The sequence below is a fragment of the Mesocricetus auratus genome, unplaced genomic scaffold (assembly GCF_017639785.1).
Source record: "Mesocricetus auratus isolate SY011 unplaced genomic scaffold, BCM_Maur_2.0 Super-Scaffold_100010, whole genome shotgun sequence".
In the NCBI taxonomy this organism is placed as follows: domain Eukaryota; kingdom Metazoa; phylum Chordata; class Mammalia; order Rodentia; family Cricetidae; genus Mesocricetus; species Mesocricetus auratus.
Genome location: NW_024429194.1, coordinates 34,526,988 through 34,543,535, shown reverse-complemented (window position 1 = coordinate 34,543,535; position 16,548 = coordinate 34,526,988). Strand labels below are relative to the sequence as shown.

Below are 16,548 nucleotides of genomic sequence, written 5' to 3'. Positions count from 1 at the left end.
CTTTCTACTGCCCTGCTGAAACATGACAGCCAGAAGCAACGTGGGAAGGAAAGGGTCTATTTCAGCTGACAGTTCATCGTCTGTCATGGAGGGAAGTCAGAGCAAGAAGTCAGAGCGGGATCCTGGAGGCAGGAACTGAAGCAGAGGCCATGGAGGGGTGCTGCTGACTGGCTTGCTCTTCCTGACTCGCTTAGCTTGCATTTTTTATGTAACCCAGGACAAACTGCTCAGGAGTGGCACCACCCACGGAAGTCTGTGCTGCCCACACCAATTATTAATCAAGAAAATGCCCAGAGACTTGCCTACAGGCCAATCTGACCGCAGAAGCTCCTCAGCTGATTTTCCTTCTTCATGGATAATTCTAGTGTGTGTCAAGTTGGCATAAAACTAATTGGCTTATCAGTTCATGTGCACCCACACATTTGTGCACCATGTCCTGACCTCACAGCCCCACCCTGCTGACCAGTTCATCCTGGCATCCATGAGAGATGCTCTGGAACTGTCTCAGGGTATCAGAAGGCTGGATCCCAGGACAACTGATGGGAAGGGGCAGGAAAGTCTATGTCCCTATCTGGAAAGCCAGCCTGACTACCTACCTGTCACACTGTATGACCTGTGGTATGGCCATTGCTCATCAGAGCTAGTCTCTCCCAGAGGGTCTTGAGCTAGGAAGGGCCTAGAGGGAAGGTCCACAGCCTGGCTTTGTCCCTTATCCCAGGGTCCTGACTCTGCACAAGTGCCTCACCTTCTGTGAGCCTCAGTCTTTTCATCTGTAGGATGGGCAGGAGGATAGGTACACCTGCTTGATTGAGAAAATGCATTCCTGTGCCTGTTGGTTCAGGCTCCAGCCCTCAGTGACCACTTGTTCTCGCTCCGAGAAGACAAGGTAACTTCACAGAGCTTTGGTTTCCTGGTGTGTCCCTCAGGATGTGGGACATAACACCCACAGGCAATAGGAATACAGACACACTCTGTCCCCACCAGATACGTTCTGCCTCTCCAGCTGTGTCCCTTATAGATAAGTGGAGGTCAGAGAGTGGTTTGGGAGCCTGGGGTCTCTGAAACCCTCTTCAGGGACTGTGAGACCAGAACTATTTCATAGTGCTGTTTAAGCCACTATTCATTTTGTTTGTTTCTTTCCAAGGATACAGTTTCTTTCAAGAAGCTCTCACAGCAGAAGGAGTGACAGACACAGCAGAGGCCAGAGGCTTTAAACCATGCCAAAAAATGCTACCTAATGCTTACTTTAGAAAATGCCATTCATTTTTACACTCAACGTGTAAATTTAGTATTGTTTTATGAGTGAATTTATATTTTTGAAGTGTTCTCGGTTTTTAAATTCTGTGTAAAGGTAAAAAAAATATATAAGGAGTCTATGAAAAATCTCCATGGGGTCCTATCATGTTGAAGAGTGTCAAGGAGTTTCAATACCCACAAGTGTGTCAAGGCTGCCCCGAAGCCCCACCACTGGGCTGCACGGAAGGCAGCCATGCTTGCTCAGGTCAGCTGACTGAGACTCTTCTTCGGACTTTGGAGAGTAGGGAGCTGAGTTCTGTGAAGGTTGTGGGTCTCCCAGAGGCCCTCCTCACCCACAGTGCTCAGTACGCCCTGGTGGGAACCATCCAAAACTGCTGAGTTCCAGTGAGCCACTCGGAACCCCTAAACAGCCTCGAGCTGCAGGTCTCACCTGATGGCACCCAAACAGCCGCGAGCTGCAGGTCTCACCTGATGGCACCCAGTCACTTTGCCTGACAGTTTCTGCTCATTCCTTGCAGAAGCCACAGCCCTCCAGGACTGCCCCTTCTCCATCCTGTAGATTCAGAAGGCCCTGAAGGTGTTTGTGTAGCCCAGATCTGGACTGAGTTCTGAGATCACGAAGGCTCTCTTAGAGCCGATGAGGATTCGTGTAGGCTGGCTTAGAGCGTGGGGGGAGGAGGATCCCCTCTCGGTGGAACCGTCAAGCTGGTAGGAAAGCCTGGAGTGGCCTCACACCTTGACAAAGTATGCTGATAACTACAAGATGGGGGCAGACTTCTGTTTTTGCCATTTGAGCTCCCAGACCCCACTCTGCCACTCAGGTCAATCAATGCACTCCCAGATTGATTCTTTTGAGCACCTTTTTCAGCTGGGAGTCCATACAAGTAACATGATGAACAGGATGAGTGCTGGGGCCATTGCTTGGGCTTCCAGAAGCAGCACTGAAGACCCTGGTCTCTGATGTTCAGGCAAAAGCCCTCTTGTCCAGTGAAGACCCAGCTGAGCCCAAACACAGCCAGACGACAGCCTGGGTTTGTGTTTCATGTTATCATTTATAAAGCCATACAATGGATTGTAAGAGACTAAGCAGCTGTACAGAGGGGGATAGCATCAGTGTACATACATTCATATCCAGAACACTTAGCATACAACAGGGTTTATACAAGGTGGCAGAGGCTATAGGCACAATGATACAAAATATAAAGTATATTTCCATCTATAAATACACAGCAGAGGGCTGGGAGGGGCTGGGGGCTCAGGGGACTTGGGGGCAAGGGGTGGACTCGGTATGACTCTCCCAGCAGAGGGCCTGGAAGGCAGGGTTGGAATAACCAGGACATGAGGAACTTCTTACATTTGTTTTGAATGAAAAAGTGGGGGGACTGCATGCACACCCCAATGTGCTCACACACATATGAGCCGAATGTGGGTCCACAGGGAGGGCTGGGCTGTGAATGCTGGCGAGAAGACACGTGGTGTGTTGCCCTTCAGTGGCCTTGCTGCTATGAGGGGACCAGGCATGGAAACCAACTGAGACCCTGCAACTTTTCAGCCGTTTGAGGAAACAGGAGACAAGGATGAGGCCTGCTGAGCCTCATCCTATGTGACTGTCCCCTCCATCCCCAGCACTAAAACACAGTGGCCCATCAGGCCTCACCTCCTGGTTCTTCTCACTACCTGGTCACACTGAACTCGACATCCCTCCATCCACCACCTCCATCTCCCAGCTCAAAGTTCCCATGCACACACACCCACACTTACCCACACACACACACACACATACATCCTGTCACCAATGACCACGGAAACACCAGTCTCAAGATCTTCTGCCAAGGCCTAAGTGCAGGGGTGGCCCTAATTTTGGATCCAAGCTCTTCAAGGACCCAAGGCATGGAGGCAGGAGAGGGCTGATCTCCCCAAGGTCTGAAGCTGGGAAAAGGGGATCAGAAACCCTGGGAGGTAGGATGGAGAAAACCCAGAGCAGGATGGGTGGTATTCACTCATGTCTCTCTCCTGCGCTGCCCAGAGAGCAGGAGCCTGGCTCATCTCTATTCAGACCTAGTGCAAGGTCTCTCTCTCTCTCTCTCCTGAAAGCCCCTTTCTAGAAGGACACAGACATGGTGTCCTCTCTTCACCCCTAGATAGGTATCTCCAGGGACTCTCCAAAGCCAGAGTGTACCAGAAATCCTGGCAATCCCATTGGAAGCTCTCTAAGCTTCTGGGGATAGGCTGGGGAAGGGACCCAAACCTAAGGTGTGAATTCGTTCCTCAGACATGGCTGGGCAAGAGACGGGGTCCACAGCAGCACAATAGTGACCTCCAATTGCTAATGTTTCCCAGCCCTCCCTTTGAGGCCGCCCATCCACTGCATTCTAGCCCAGGTCTTAACCCCCAGAACTATGGGGGCCTCCCCTTGCCCCAAACCTGGCTCAATTAATGTCTCTCTCTCTCTGATGTCTCACCTCTGGATATCTGGGAGGGTAAGACCTCAGGTCAGTCTCAGCAATCTTCTGAGTTGCCAGAGGCAGTATGGACCTGGGCTGTAGCTGAGGGGTCTTGTTGATGACATCACAGACAGCCATGCTCACTTGTCTTCCTTACCCCTCCCACTCATTTAGGAGCAGACAGCACACTCCCTGCTGACATACAGGCTCAACAATATAGAACAGCAAAACAGACCACTCACAAGAAAAACAATGGGTCAAAAAGTGCTCATGTGTGACGGAAATATTTGGCAAGAATAGGTTGCATATAGAGTGGTGATAGTGCATGTGGTCTGTGTGTGTGTGTGTGTGTGTGCATGTGTGTGTGCGCGTGTGTATGCGTGTGTGCATGTGTGTGCGTGCATGAATGTGCAGAGGCCCATCTGTGAGAATCACAGTGGGGAAGAGGGCAGTCTACAGTGCGGTTCCCAGTGTAAGAACTGAGGGCCCTTCTCCAACATTCTTCCAGGAAAGTCAAATTCGGGTGTCTATTCCTTCTAGAGGCATGCTGGGAAGGAGGCACCCACTTCCCAGCATCCACCTTGGTCCTTCACATGACTCACACATGGCTTGGGCCTGAGTGCAGCATGAGAAGGTGAAACCATATACAAAGGTTATTGGCCCCAGACTCCAGCGGGGCCCAAGGCAGGGTGTGGAGGTTCTGACAATCCTCAAAGGCTCAAGTGAACTTTGCAGCCAGGAGAAGCTGCCCCAGGCTGTGCAGCAGGATAAGGGTATTTACAAAGAAAGGGATGAGAAATTTCTTCTTCTAGCTTGGGAAGAAGTGGGGTTCCTTGGGGAATGAGGAAAGGGATAATTGAGACATTTGCCTTGAATATCTCTTAGGGAAGGACACTTTAGAAGGACCTTGATCACTAAGCCCTTATATTCTTTGGGAAGCGGGAACCCAAAGGGGTCTCTGCTTATGATCCCCACCTAACCTAGAAATTCTTCTTTCCAGTTCCTCAAAACAATATCCATACAGTCAAAGCTCCCTGGAGGAGAAAAAATAATCCAAGAGATACACGCACCAAGACCGCACACACCTGTATCCCCAAACACACGCTGGCTCAAACCTGTGGCGATGGAAGCAGTTGTCCACACACCCAAGATGCTGGCAGCTGGGCTACTGCTTGCCAGAGAATAAAGAGCTGAAGCATGTCATCCCCAAGTCCCAGACGTAGCCTAGGGAGGCCAAGAGCAGGGTCAAGGCCAAGGTCAGCCCTGGGCTGTTTGGAATATAAAGGCCCCTGCAGTTCAGGCTCTGCTTATATATTAGAAAAGAAATGGAAACAAGTTTGGGGCCAGGGGCAATAAAGCAATATGGGGGAAACAATAAATATTTCTTGTCAATTTACCTATTCTTTTTTAACCTTTTCTTATATTTTTATTAGCTTACAGATTCTATCAGTATGTCTCATGTATATATTATATATATTTATATATCAGTACAATGCCACCCCTAGGGACTCCCATGGGCTTAAATGGAGGCCTGAGTGGTGACAGGGGCCTTCTCAACCCCACAAATGGACCATAGGACCTTTGGCCTAAATTCATATCTTCTGTCCTCTGTCCCACAGAAAGCATGGTTCTGCTGGGGAAACTGAGGCAGAAGAGGAACAGGGAAGCTTTGGCATTGTAGGAGGACCATGTGGTTCTCCAGCAACATCCCCAGAGGTGCTATGATGTCACCCTGGACAGCCCAGCCAGAAGGGTGTCCACAACAAATACAGAGAGGAAAGGGGGGCTCAGACCTCCCTGGATACCCTGGGCAGGACTTTGGGAAGCAGGCTCCTGGGATAAGCCAACCGTATGGGACAGGGTAGGTCAGAAAGGCACAGCTCCCGTTCCCCAGTAGGCCTCAAGCAGGTGAGTAAGTACAAAGCTAATGCCGGCACTCCTGGACCAGGACTGGGCTGAGAGAAGGGTGTAAGGCAGAGTCCTGGACACTATCAGTGCACATGCCCAACTCGCCAAGAACCACAGGAAAGATGGCACCCTTCCTCACAGGGACCTTTCCCAAGACTGTGGGCGTTGCTGCCTCTTCCTCAAAGAGACAGAACAACGCTAATGCTGCAGGATGGCTATGCCCTCTGTACCAGGGTCTCTACAGGGGACAGGCTGGAGGCCCCAAGGGCCACTAGAGGGCAGCTGTAGAAACAGAGAGAGAACTGCTACCCATAATGCTATGTTCCTGCAGGAGACAGCTTGTCTCTGGCCTGGCACCCTGCCACCCCATATCCCTAGCCCTCTTTGGTCAGTGTGTACATGTATACCACAAGGGACACAGACAAGCAGAGCCGTTTGCAATTCGAGTGGACAGAGGCAGGCACTGATCAGTGCACGGGGGGCACATGTGCAGCCTGCAGCAAGAAGTCAGAGTACGCACAGACCACAGGCGCCTCAGGTAAGCAGAAGGCAACAACATGTCACCGCTTGATGTCACACGCTGGCCACTGGGCTTGGCAGCCTTACCTCCAGAGAAGTAGCCTCAGCTAGGTTTCTTCTCTCAAAGCAGGAGGGTTGGGGAGAACAAGCTTTTTCATTGCTCCTTGAAATCTGGTCCCCCAAAGAGGTCTTTGGGGGAGGGGAGCCAGGGTCCCCAGCCAGCAGGAGAAGCTTTGGGAGGTGTGGCTTCCATCTGTACAGGGGACTCTGAGCTCCTTTCCCCCTCCTTTGTCCTCCTCCTCCCCCTCCCCTCCCCTCCGCAATTCACTTCCCTCTCCCAGCATTGCACTTTCCTCTCCTTCTCCACAGTCAACCCAAAGTCCTCTTTCAGGATTCAAGGTGGTCAGGATTCGCAGATCCCCTCCCCACACACCCCATCCCCAGTGCCCTGGCCTTGGGCAAAGACTCCAGGGTTCATCTCTTCTGGCCAGCACTCAGCATGACCTTGGAGACGAAGTTGACAATGGCAGAAGCAGGCTGGTTGGGGTCAAGCTCAGCGAAGAGGTGGCAGGCGTTGTCCGTGGTGCTGCCCTGCTTCCGGGCCACAAAGCCAAAGACCCTGTAGGGGGTAGAAGAGGGTGCCTATGTAAGGACCCCAGGCTCCGGAGGGCAACCCAGGCAGGTAAAGCGTGCCTCAGGCCAGCCTGGCTTCCCCAGCCCCCACACCTCCCCAAGCATCTAGAACTGGGGCTAGCTCTTACAGCCAAGTCCTGGGGACAGTGCTTTGCTTTGTTTCAGGGCAGGTGACATTCCCCTGGGGAGTGGGGGGTGGGAGATGAGCTGGGTGAGTGACAAGACTGGTTAGAAAGGGTGCAAGGACATGAGACGGGAGGACGAGTCCAAGCCATCTGAGGGTTCTTGCAGGACACGCCTCCTAGGTGGTCAGGGACAAACAGAAGCAGATCCTCCCTCCCCCCTCTCTCCTAGCTCTGGAAGCTGGGAAGCCCTGAAAATAGGAGGGGCAAGGAACCCCACACCTGTCTCCTGCCCCCTCCAACACCAATGGGAGTGACCCAGCATTCTCTCTCTCTCTGCAAAACAGAGTTAAAAATATGAGCACAGAGAACAGAATGTGAGCTCAGGGCCCCTCCCAGCCGGCATGTTGCTAATTAGAGTGAGATGGGGAAATCAGGACAGCTGGAAATGCCGATGGAAACCCCTCAGCCGGGTATGCATGGCACACACAGCTAAAATTAGCCAGGCTGGCTTTCGGCCTGCCTGTGTGTGTCTGTGCACGCATACACAAACACACTCCATTCACACCTACACACATAGGCATATCATGTTCACAGGGCACACACATGTACATGATGAGGAAACACACACACACACACACACACACACAACTTTGTGCTTCAAACAGCTTTACTCTCTCAGCTCTGCGGTGGGATCTGAAGGCCTGCAATAATGGCCAGGAGATGAGTCAGGACACTTCCCTCTCCAGGCTGACTGTGACTGTGGCATGGCAAAGGGCATCTCTGAGTGCCCAGAATAGAAGCACATAGGCCTATCCACCTGCGTCTGCTAGGACAGAGACACAGCCCATTGCGCCTGCTCTGAGCACTGCTGTCTGATCCACTGGCAAACTCTGGCCTGTCTGTCTGGCACTAGCATGAAGAGGTTGTGACATATGGAGGCACAAGAATGTGAGGTCCCTGTAGAGTCTTTGAAGGTTACAGAAGGCTGAGGCATCCTCCCTCCTCGACAGCCCCTCTGGAACCCCCCCCCACCCCCTGACAAGGATTAGATTCATAACCAGTCCTCTCCATTCCCAATCAAGGTGCTCTCTCTTTGGTCCAGTCCAAGCGCTTCTGGCCTCCATTTATTCATTCAACAACTGTCAGCAACTGACAGACCCACCCTGTCCTCAGGAGCCTGCAGTCTGAGAGTCATTCAACCCCTTCCTCTGAAGTAACCTCTTCTACCCCTAAACCCATTTCTATCTACCCAAAATGCACCTGTCACTTAAGACTATTTATTGCCTCCTTCCACAAATCCTTCCAAATCCATGCCTACTCACATGTCTCTGTTAGCATCGAGATGTGGGCTACATTCTCTTTCACCTGATCTCAGAGACCTTGGCATGCAGGCCCTCATCAGACCCCTGGCTAGAGCCTGTCCCTGTCCCTGATTTACCCACAGAGTACAAAGGGCAACCAGCTGGGTGCAGGGGAAGCCACACTTACTTAGCAGGGGCGCCGCCCTCTGTCTTCATCCACCTGTGGAGAAAATGACCACGGTTAGTCAATGCGTCTCTCTTAGCAGCCCTGCCAGGGGAAGGCAGAGGAGCCCCCATTCTAGGAGACACATCCCAATACCACACAGAAGATAATCCAAGGATCCCAGGCACACAGGAAACACACACTTCAGTGGCTAGATCGAAGGTCCCATAAGACACTTACTTTCTCTCCTGTGGATCCAGGTCACAGAAGGTGACGGTATTGAGGGGGTAGTGTCGTCTAAAGAAGAGCCTGCAGCAGAGATATCAGAGTGCCAGAGTGAGTGTGGGAATAACTGCCTTCTCACGCCTGCAGGGCAGGCCACGTTCCCAGCACTGTGCCTATCCTGGGTTCATACAGCCTCTCCTTATGAATAAGATGACCTGAGATCCTCATACCAGGACTCTGCCCCGCACAGGGACAGGCAGGTGTGCTGTGGAAACATACCCCACCATGCTAGGGGCTGGCAAGGCAACTGGCACTGAGAAATGACAAATGGGGAACTCGGGGGAGGAAGGAAATGAGCTGAGAACACAGAAAACCTCTACTCTTAAAAGCCAAGGCTTTCTTCAGCTGTATTCTGTATGCTCAAGCACGCACACGTGTGTGGGTTGTTCAGTGAGTGAACAGAAGCATACATGGATGGAGGTAAGAGTGGATAAGTTGGTGGGTGGGCGATGGGTTGATGAGTGGCTGGGTGAACAGATAGGTGGATGATTGGTTGGGTAGGTGGGTAGGTGGGTAGATGAACAAGCCGGTGGTGGATGGAGGATGGATGGTGGACGCATAGGTACATAGGCAGGCAACGGGTACAGGGATGGTCAGAGCTTGAGTAAGTGGGTAAATAGGGCGTGGGTTGGAGGAAGAAGTAGGTAGACAGACTTACTTTCTCTGATTGTCAGTCAGTGTGATTCCTTGGGCAGAGACCTTGAAGTGAACAATGGTGGCAGCTGGTGTGGGGTCAGCAGCCAGAGTCTCAGATGTGGCTTTGGAAATGGCCTGTGGCCCGGTGAGTGACTCCATGTCCACAGAATTGACGAAGAGCACATTGCAAGCTGGAAGAAACAGAGCCAAAGAGGAGTCATGGGGGCCTAGAGTAGGTGGGGACAATCCCTCAGTTCCACTGTGCAGAGGCAGGTGCAGACAAATTTCAGGCAAGCCTTGAACCAAAGCCACTGCAACAGAAATGGAATCTGGGAGGAAATTTCAACCTGCACCTGAAGGAGGGGCTGGAGCAGGAGGCAGGAAAGACAGGCCTGGGTATTTGTCCCATCTCAGGTGACACTTACCTGCTCCTTGCTTCAGCAGGTCAGTGGTTGAGTTGGCAGGGCCTGAGCTATCTTTTGATTCATCTGTGGGGTCTGAGACAAAAATTCAATTAGTAATTAAAACCCTGCAGTAATTAAAACGAGTCTGGCTGGGCCTAAGGTAAGCATATGCTTCCTGCAATAGATACTATTCACAGTGGGTCTTGGCAGTCAGCGCTGCATGTATAAGATGATCCCAAGGCCCCAGCATGCTGCTGGGAGGTGCTACAGTCCAGCAGAGCCGGGCTCGAATCCTCACTGCTGTACCTGCTAAGTGTCTATGAACTGATGTTGGTGATGACAGTGCTGATACCCATATCCCTGGGTCTCTGAAACCCCGGCATGTGACAAGCAGCAAGACTTTAAGGAGCAGTGGGACAACTGGCACTTTGCACCAGTGCGTCTTTGTACAAACCAAGGTGTGAGTGAATTCACTGACACTCAACACGGCACAAACTATGGCTTTGAGATGACTTAGAATCAAGTACGGATGTACTGAGCAGCTCGATTTTACCAGCATACAACATGCACCTACAGCAACACACACAACCTTATATTTCCCATGGAGCACACACTTTATTTCAGTTATACTTGAAACAAGAAACTTTAGGAATGTGGTATGTGCCTGTAATCCCAGCCCTGCAGCAGAGGCAGGAGAATTGTGAGTTCAAGGACAGTCTAGTCCACATAGTCAAAAAAGAAAAAAACGAAACACCTAGCTTTTAAAAAGAATACCAGAAGAAAGAAAAGGAGGAGGAAAAGAAGAACTGAGTGATGCTTGTATGGGTGCTTCTAAACTTTGACACAGCTGTGTTGGGATACAGGCTGCTGGCCCTGGTCCACAGCTGTGCTGCGTTGGGATACAGGCTGCTGGCCCTGGTCCACAGCTGTGCTGCGTTGGGATACAGGCTGCTGGCCCTGGTCCACAGCTGTGCTGCGTTGGGATACAGACTGCTGGCCCTGGTCCACAGCTGTGCTGCGTTGGGATACAGACTGCTGGCCCTGGTCCACAGCTGTGCTGCGTTGGGATACAGACTGCTGGCCCTGGTCCACAGCTGTGCTGCGTTGCTTGGCTGGCACTGTGGCTTGCACCTTGGGTCTCACACACACAGGGGGCTACATCTCCATTCCTCTTCTTACCTTTTCAGTCTCAGATCTTTGTGTTGCTCAACGGGACCTCAACTCACTCTGCAGTCAGAGCAGGTCTTGAACCTGTGACCCACCTGGCTCAGCTTCCTGCATTGCTAAGGCCAGAGGTCTGCAGACAACCCCAGGTCTGGCTCTGACCCAGAGTTTCCGACAAATTTGAAAATACCTGGATTTTAGCAAGTTCCCAGGATAGCTGCACCAGTTCCAAGCACTGTACTCTGAGAGCCGCCATTTATATGATTTAAATATCAAACGCTTTTGTAAATTCCATACAAGTATAATTGAATTAGTGTCTAAATTGTGTGGTTACTAATGTTACTGAAGTTGCATTTGAACCTTTAAGCTAATAATGTTGGCCAATGGTTATTAATAATTCAATGTATCAAACAGCCAACTGACATTAGAAGTTCTCTCATGTACCAGGGTATAATCCCCGTGTAACTGTCTCCGTCCTGAGAATAAGGCCTCTTCTGAGAATTCAGTGTGAATTTTTTTAAACCACTAGAATATTTTACAGAACAATCCGGCAATTAATGGGTATCCTTGGAGTTAAGCTTTTTAGTGACCGACTTCCTTTTTAAAAAACTTAGAAGATGGGGGAGGGGCTCCCTGCATTGCCTCCACCGTGGCTTCATTCTGGGCAGACAGCATGAGGGAGCATCTCCTACCTCGGCTGGGAATAACCAGTTTGCAGGGCAGGGCCAGTGGGATGACGGAGTGCTGATAGACCAGGGCAGACAGGGAGCCTGTGAGGAGAGACAGCACAAGAAGGGTGACTAAGACAGACTGGAAAGGGGACTAAGGAACCCCGCCCCATCCAGCCTTCCCAGTATCTGTCGCATGCTTTCTTTTTTGCAGTGTTAGGGCTCAAACCTGGGGCCTGAGCCGCACCCCAACCTCTAGCTCCTTCATCACCACCCCCACCAACAATATTGAACACCTGCCCTACTTAACGCTGGGAATTCCAAGGGACCTACCTACTTTCCTTGACAGCCATGTCCCCTATGTCCTTTCAATTAGAGTCAGAAGAGTGCAGTAGGAGAACTGTGACATAAAATCCCAGCTCTGTTGCTTATTTAGAGAGCCTAAGCAACACTTACACATTCTTCATGTGCAAAATGAGGAGACTGACAGCTACTGTGCAGGACTGCTAATGACACCAGAATAACGTGACACCTAGATAGTGACTTTCACATAATAAGTAGCCAAGAAGGACAGGCCTTCTTATTCCTGTTATTTTAATATACTGACAGTCGGCCTCAACTGAGCAAGACAAACACAGAAAGAGACCTGGAGAGTGGAGGAGCCACAGTACTCAGTATGTAACTAGGAGGTGTGGCCGGGTCTCAATAAAACTTTATAAAAACAGTAGCTGTTCCCCCCTTCGGCCAAAGTCAAGCCCAGTAGGACTGGCAGCAGTAATACAGAAAGAATTTGGGTCAGACCCCCTGAGGATCGGGATTATAATGACAAGCCAGGATGCTCACCAAAGTTTGGCTCATTGGGACAGCCCTTGAGCTTGACTCCTCTGGGGCCTGTCTCTATGAGGAAGTGCCTCACCAGCTCATGGGTCATGTCTCCTGGAACAGAGAAGAACAGACAGTATTGATCACTCATTGTCATAGCACCCTCCCAACACTGTCTCGTAACTTCTGCAGTGTGTAGGATGCTATGGGAGAGGCTACTGAGTCCTGTGATGGCTAGAGTCCTGTGGAATGAGGATCACCACTCATTCCTCTGTTGTGGGATATTACTTTAACTATGTAAAGATGTGCTACATTTGTTTATGTTGCTGAATATTACTTTAACTATACAAAGATGTATTACATTTATTTATATTACAGCAAAGTACTTTAACTGTGTAAAGGTGTGTTACATTTGTTTATGCTGCATTTGTTCAATTCTATAAAGATGTGTTGCTGTTTTACCTTGCCTGCCTAAGGCACTTGATTGGTCTAATAAAAAGCTGAATGGCCAATAGCTAGGCAGTAGGGGGATAGGTGGGGCTGGAGTGCAGAGAGAATAAGTAGGAGGAGGAATCTAGGCTTGAGAGGAGAGAGGAGAGAAAAAGAGAAGAGAGAATTAGGGAGAAAGAGAGGAAGACACCAGCTAGACACAGAGTAAGGTAACAGAAGGAAAGAAAGGTAAAAAGCCCCAAGGCAAAACATAGATGAAGAAAAACAGGTTAAGTTAAGTTACAAGAGCTAGGGGGACAGACAAGGGCTAAGGCTGAGCATCCATAACTAATATTAAGTCTCTGTGTCTTTATATGGGAGCTGGTTGTTGGCCCAAAAGAAGGCCTGCTACATTCCTCTTCCATCCCTTCAGGAAACACACACACACACACACACCAAGTTCCAACAGTCTGCTGTCACAAAAGCACCACTCGCTTTTTTCCAGTCTCTCAGGGACCATTTCCTGGTGAGTTAGGACCCGGTTCAGTACTCAAAGGTCTGAAGAAATCAAGAAACCCAGCCTTGGGGGTGGGGGGGGGAGACACTACCTTTCTTGCCCTGCTGAGTGATGGTTGGAGGGGGTGAGGACACCTTCATGGCCAGCCCATAGGCCCCTCGGAAGGAGTGGCTGTCACGGATGATGAAGGCCCCTGGCTCCTGATCCTTTAGGAGTGCAATGGCTGAAATGAGAGGTGACAGAAGAGAAGAGCCATCAAGAAATCGGTGGCACTGGCTTGGCTTGAGTCCCATGGGTCTGGAGGACTTGCTCTTCTCTCTTGAGATGACATTTCTCAATGGCCTGGTGTAAGTAAGCACTCCAGAGGGCCCTCCTGTACCAAGTAAGGCAAATGTCTTCTGCAGATGGTCAGAGAGGGCCATTGTTGGAGGTCATGCCATCTGCAGCCACTACTCAGCACAGGGCCGTGACAGGAAGCAGACAGTGTGTGACTGGCAAGTGTGACTGGTCTGTAACTTCATTTACAAAAAAAGAATGGACCTGTAGGTCCTCCTTTCCGACCCTCATTCCATAACATGGACTTTCCTGGAGACCATGGGGTGGGGCTCACCTTCAGGCCTACATTCCAAACTTGTTTTTTCCTTGTATAATAATAATGATAATTTTTGTATCACAGTTTCAGATGCCCTTGATTGACCTTTTACTTTGTCTGGGAAAGCCAAGGCTTTGCTAGACCACTCCAAGACTCTGCTTCTGGACGCCCCCCCCCCAGCTTTACATGGGAAGTGCTTTTTCCAGTCTGACTCTAAACCCAGCCTCCTATGACCACCATCTACTGCATGGAGGAACGAGTTCTTTCCCAAGGTGGACATGTTGAGCGGGACTCCACGGATGTCTTCTGATGGACCACCAAACCAACAATGCTGTCCCCAACTCACCCTGCTCTCTGGAGATCTCAGGCTTGTACCAATACTTGGAAGTGTCCTGGACAAACTTCACTTTAGCCCGTGTCTCGGGACTGTTGTCTGAAGGAGGAAACGAAAGGACAGTGTTACAGTCACATTGCATGCTCCCCAAAAGATGCCAATACCCTAACACCCCAAACCTTCTCCAAAAGATGCCAATACCCTAACACCCCAAACCTTCCCCAAAAGATGCCAATACCCTAACACCCCAAACCTTCCCCAAAAGATGCCAATACCCTAACACCCCAAACCTTCCCCAAAAGATGCTAATACCCTAACACCCCAAACCTACAAATGTGGCCTTATTGAAAAGAGGGTCCTTGTGAATGTAATCACATTTCGACAAAGGCATGCCAGACTGGGTGAGACCTCATCCAACACGACGAGTATCTTTTAAAGTAGGGAAGAGACAGCAAACACATGGGGACAGCACCAGGTGACTATGGGAATGTCTGAAGACACAGAGCACATCATCAGAAGCATCCGTCTGAGTCTCTGCCCACACCAGGATTTTGATCTCTGGCCTTTGGTATGACAGAGTCTACTTCTATTATTCTACGCTACCAAGTGTGTGCTGGCCCCAGGAAATACATCAGAAAGCTAGATGCTCAAACATCAGAGAACATGGTGGGAGGTATCCAGTAGCCTTCTCCCCCAGCCTTTCTCCTGCAGGCCATCACTGCTGCCTGGTCATTCTGTGGTTAAAGGACCTGGCTAGGCATCCACTGAGCTGGTGAAAAGCCCTTCCCCACCCCACTCTTTGTGCCTAGATGATTCTGAGCTAATTCCTCTCCACTTCCACCCCACAGGTTGGCATATCCTGCTTGTGCTTTGCCTCCCAAGCTCAGCCTGATATCCATGAACAGGGGACAAGAAGACCTACATCTCTCTCCTGTGGCCCATCCCCAGTTGATCCCCACACTGAAAGTGGCATTCTTTATCAGCATGGTCAGAAGTCACTCCCATCCTCTAACATCTAGACCAAGGAATGGTCACTACTCTAGTGGCCATCTATACAGGGTGTCACACATAGCCAGATGATATCCCTACTCAGTCGCTCTTTCTGAGAACACTACATTGTGTAGGGGGACTGGACATCATTGAGTCCAACTGTGGCATTTCCCTGGGCTTGGCATGTTCCAGTCTCTTCCTCCCAGTGCAGGGACTATATATGAGTGTTATAGTGCCTGGCTCCTTATCATGATGTCTTTATCTGAGCCTCCAAAGTCCTCAACCTTGGTTCTTCATAAAATACTTACTATTATTTTGAATTACAATCACTGAGTCATGCAGTGGAGTGTCAGAACTTAGCTTTGCTTTCTATGGGCATTCTTTCACCCTTCAGACCAAAGCAGAAAAAAAAAACAAAGGGCGGCGGGGGCAGGAAGAAGGAAAAGGGGGGAATCTGCTTTCACAGTTCCCCAGTCCTTTGTGAGAGACTGAAGCAGGGGACACAGTGTTGAAGGTGCTACCAAGTTAGGAGAGAAGGACCCTGCAGATGCAGCCAAGGACCTTGGTTCTCATGGGCACCTGGGCTCTATCTCCTATGGCCTGAGGAAACTCAGCTCCTTTCCCAGGCTAGGCAGCTAAAGAATGCATGAGCAGCAGGCGCCTGGCCCTCCTCTGAAGCCCAGCCATGGCTGATCTAAGTAGCTGTCAGAAGCAGCTCTAGTCCTGTGAGCCTTCCTGTGTTGACTCCAAAGGCTATTTTAAGTAGGCAAGATGGTGGGAAACAGGAAGTGTCCTAACTACTAGAAACTTCGCATCCTTCAAGGATCAGGACTGGGAACCAGATGTCCCTAGTAGGTGGCAGGAAGCAGGGGAGTGCAGGGTCACTCTAAGTGTCCCAGCTTGGAAGGGCCTGGGAAGGACACAGGACTCAGAGACTCTGGGTGCCTCAGGGCCACCCCAGGCTGTTTATAATTTTCTGTATCTTCCTTAGACACAAGTAGCTTCAGGGAGTCTGCACACAGGATCAAGGTCTGATTGAGAAGGTGCAGGTCACCTGCAGCCTTGAACTTTATGTTTGGAGAATAAGCTGTCTCCATGGAAGCAAAGACATCAAAACTAACTTGGATGAGGCACTTGTCCTTCAGGAAGGAAACTAGGCTCTGCTAAAACATCTCACCCTTAGCCTTTACCCTGGCCCACCTGGTCCACTGTCAACTGATGTGTGCGGCTGACAAAAGTCTTAGAGGTCCAGGATAGCTGAGTCTCAAAGTTCAGTTAAATCACAGAACCCCTCAAATAATGAATACATGCTGAAGACATTCCTATCATGCATGAGTGCATGCGTGAGTGTGTGCAT

General features: G+C 50.4%; 1 protein-coding gene and 1 long non-coding RNA gene across 18 annotated transcripts in view; one reads left to right on the top strand and one right to left on the bottom strand.

The window, feature by feature from the left end:
• Window positions 1-2,289: 2,289 nt before the first annotated feature.
• Window positions 2,290-16,548, bottom strand: part of Tns1 (tensin 1) — a 217,469-nt gene continuing 203,210 nt past the window's right edge. For all 17 annotated transcript variants that reach the window (XM_040753344.1, XM_040753346.1, XM_040753348.1 and 14 more), the window contains 9 exons: window positions 14,214-14,300; window positions 13,367-13,498; window positions 12,351-12,443; window positions 11,532-11,609; window positions 9,697-9,768; window positions 9,294-9,462; window positions 8,591-8,659; window positions 8,375-8,407; window positions 2,290-6,747 (listed from right to left, as the gene is read on the bottom strand). In XM_040753344.1, coding sequence (XP_040609278.1) covers window positions 6,603-6,747; window positions 8,375-8,407; window positions 8,591-8,659; window positions 9,294-9,462; window positions 9,697-9,768; window positions 11,532-11,609; window positions 12,351-12,443; window positions 13,367-13,498; window positions 14,214-14,300 — 878 coding nt within the window. In that variant the 3' untranslated portion in view covers window positions 2,290-6,602. The remainder of the gene's footprint in view (window positions 6,748-8,374; window positions 8,408-8,590; window positions 8,660-9,293; window positions 9,463-9,696; window positions 9,769-11,531; window positions 11,610-12,350; window positions 12,444-13,366; window positions 13,499-14,213; window positions 14,301-16,548) is intronic.
• LOC110340958 lies at window positions 13,171-15,517 on the top strand. Its single transcript, XR_002382812.2, has 3 exons — window positions 13,171-13,284; window positions 13,952-14,769; window positions 15,050-15,517. It is a non-coding gene; the product is annotated as an uncharacterized LOC110340958 (long non-coding RNA).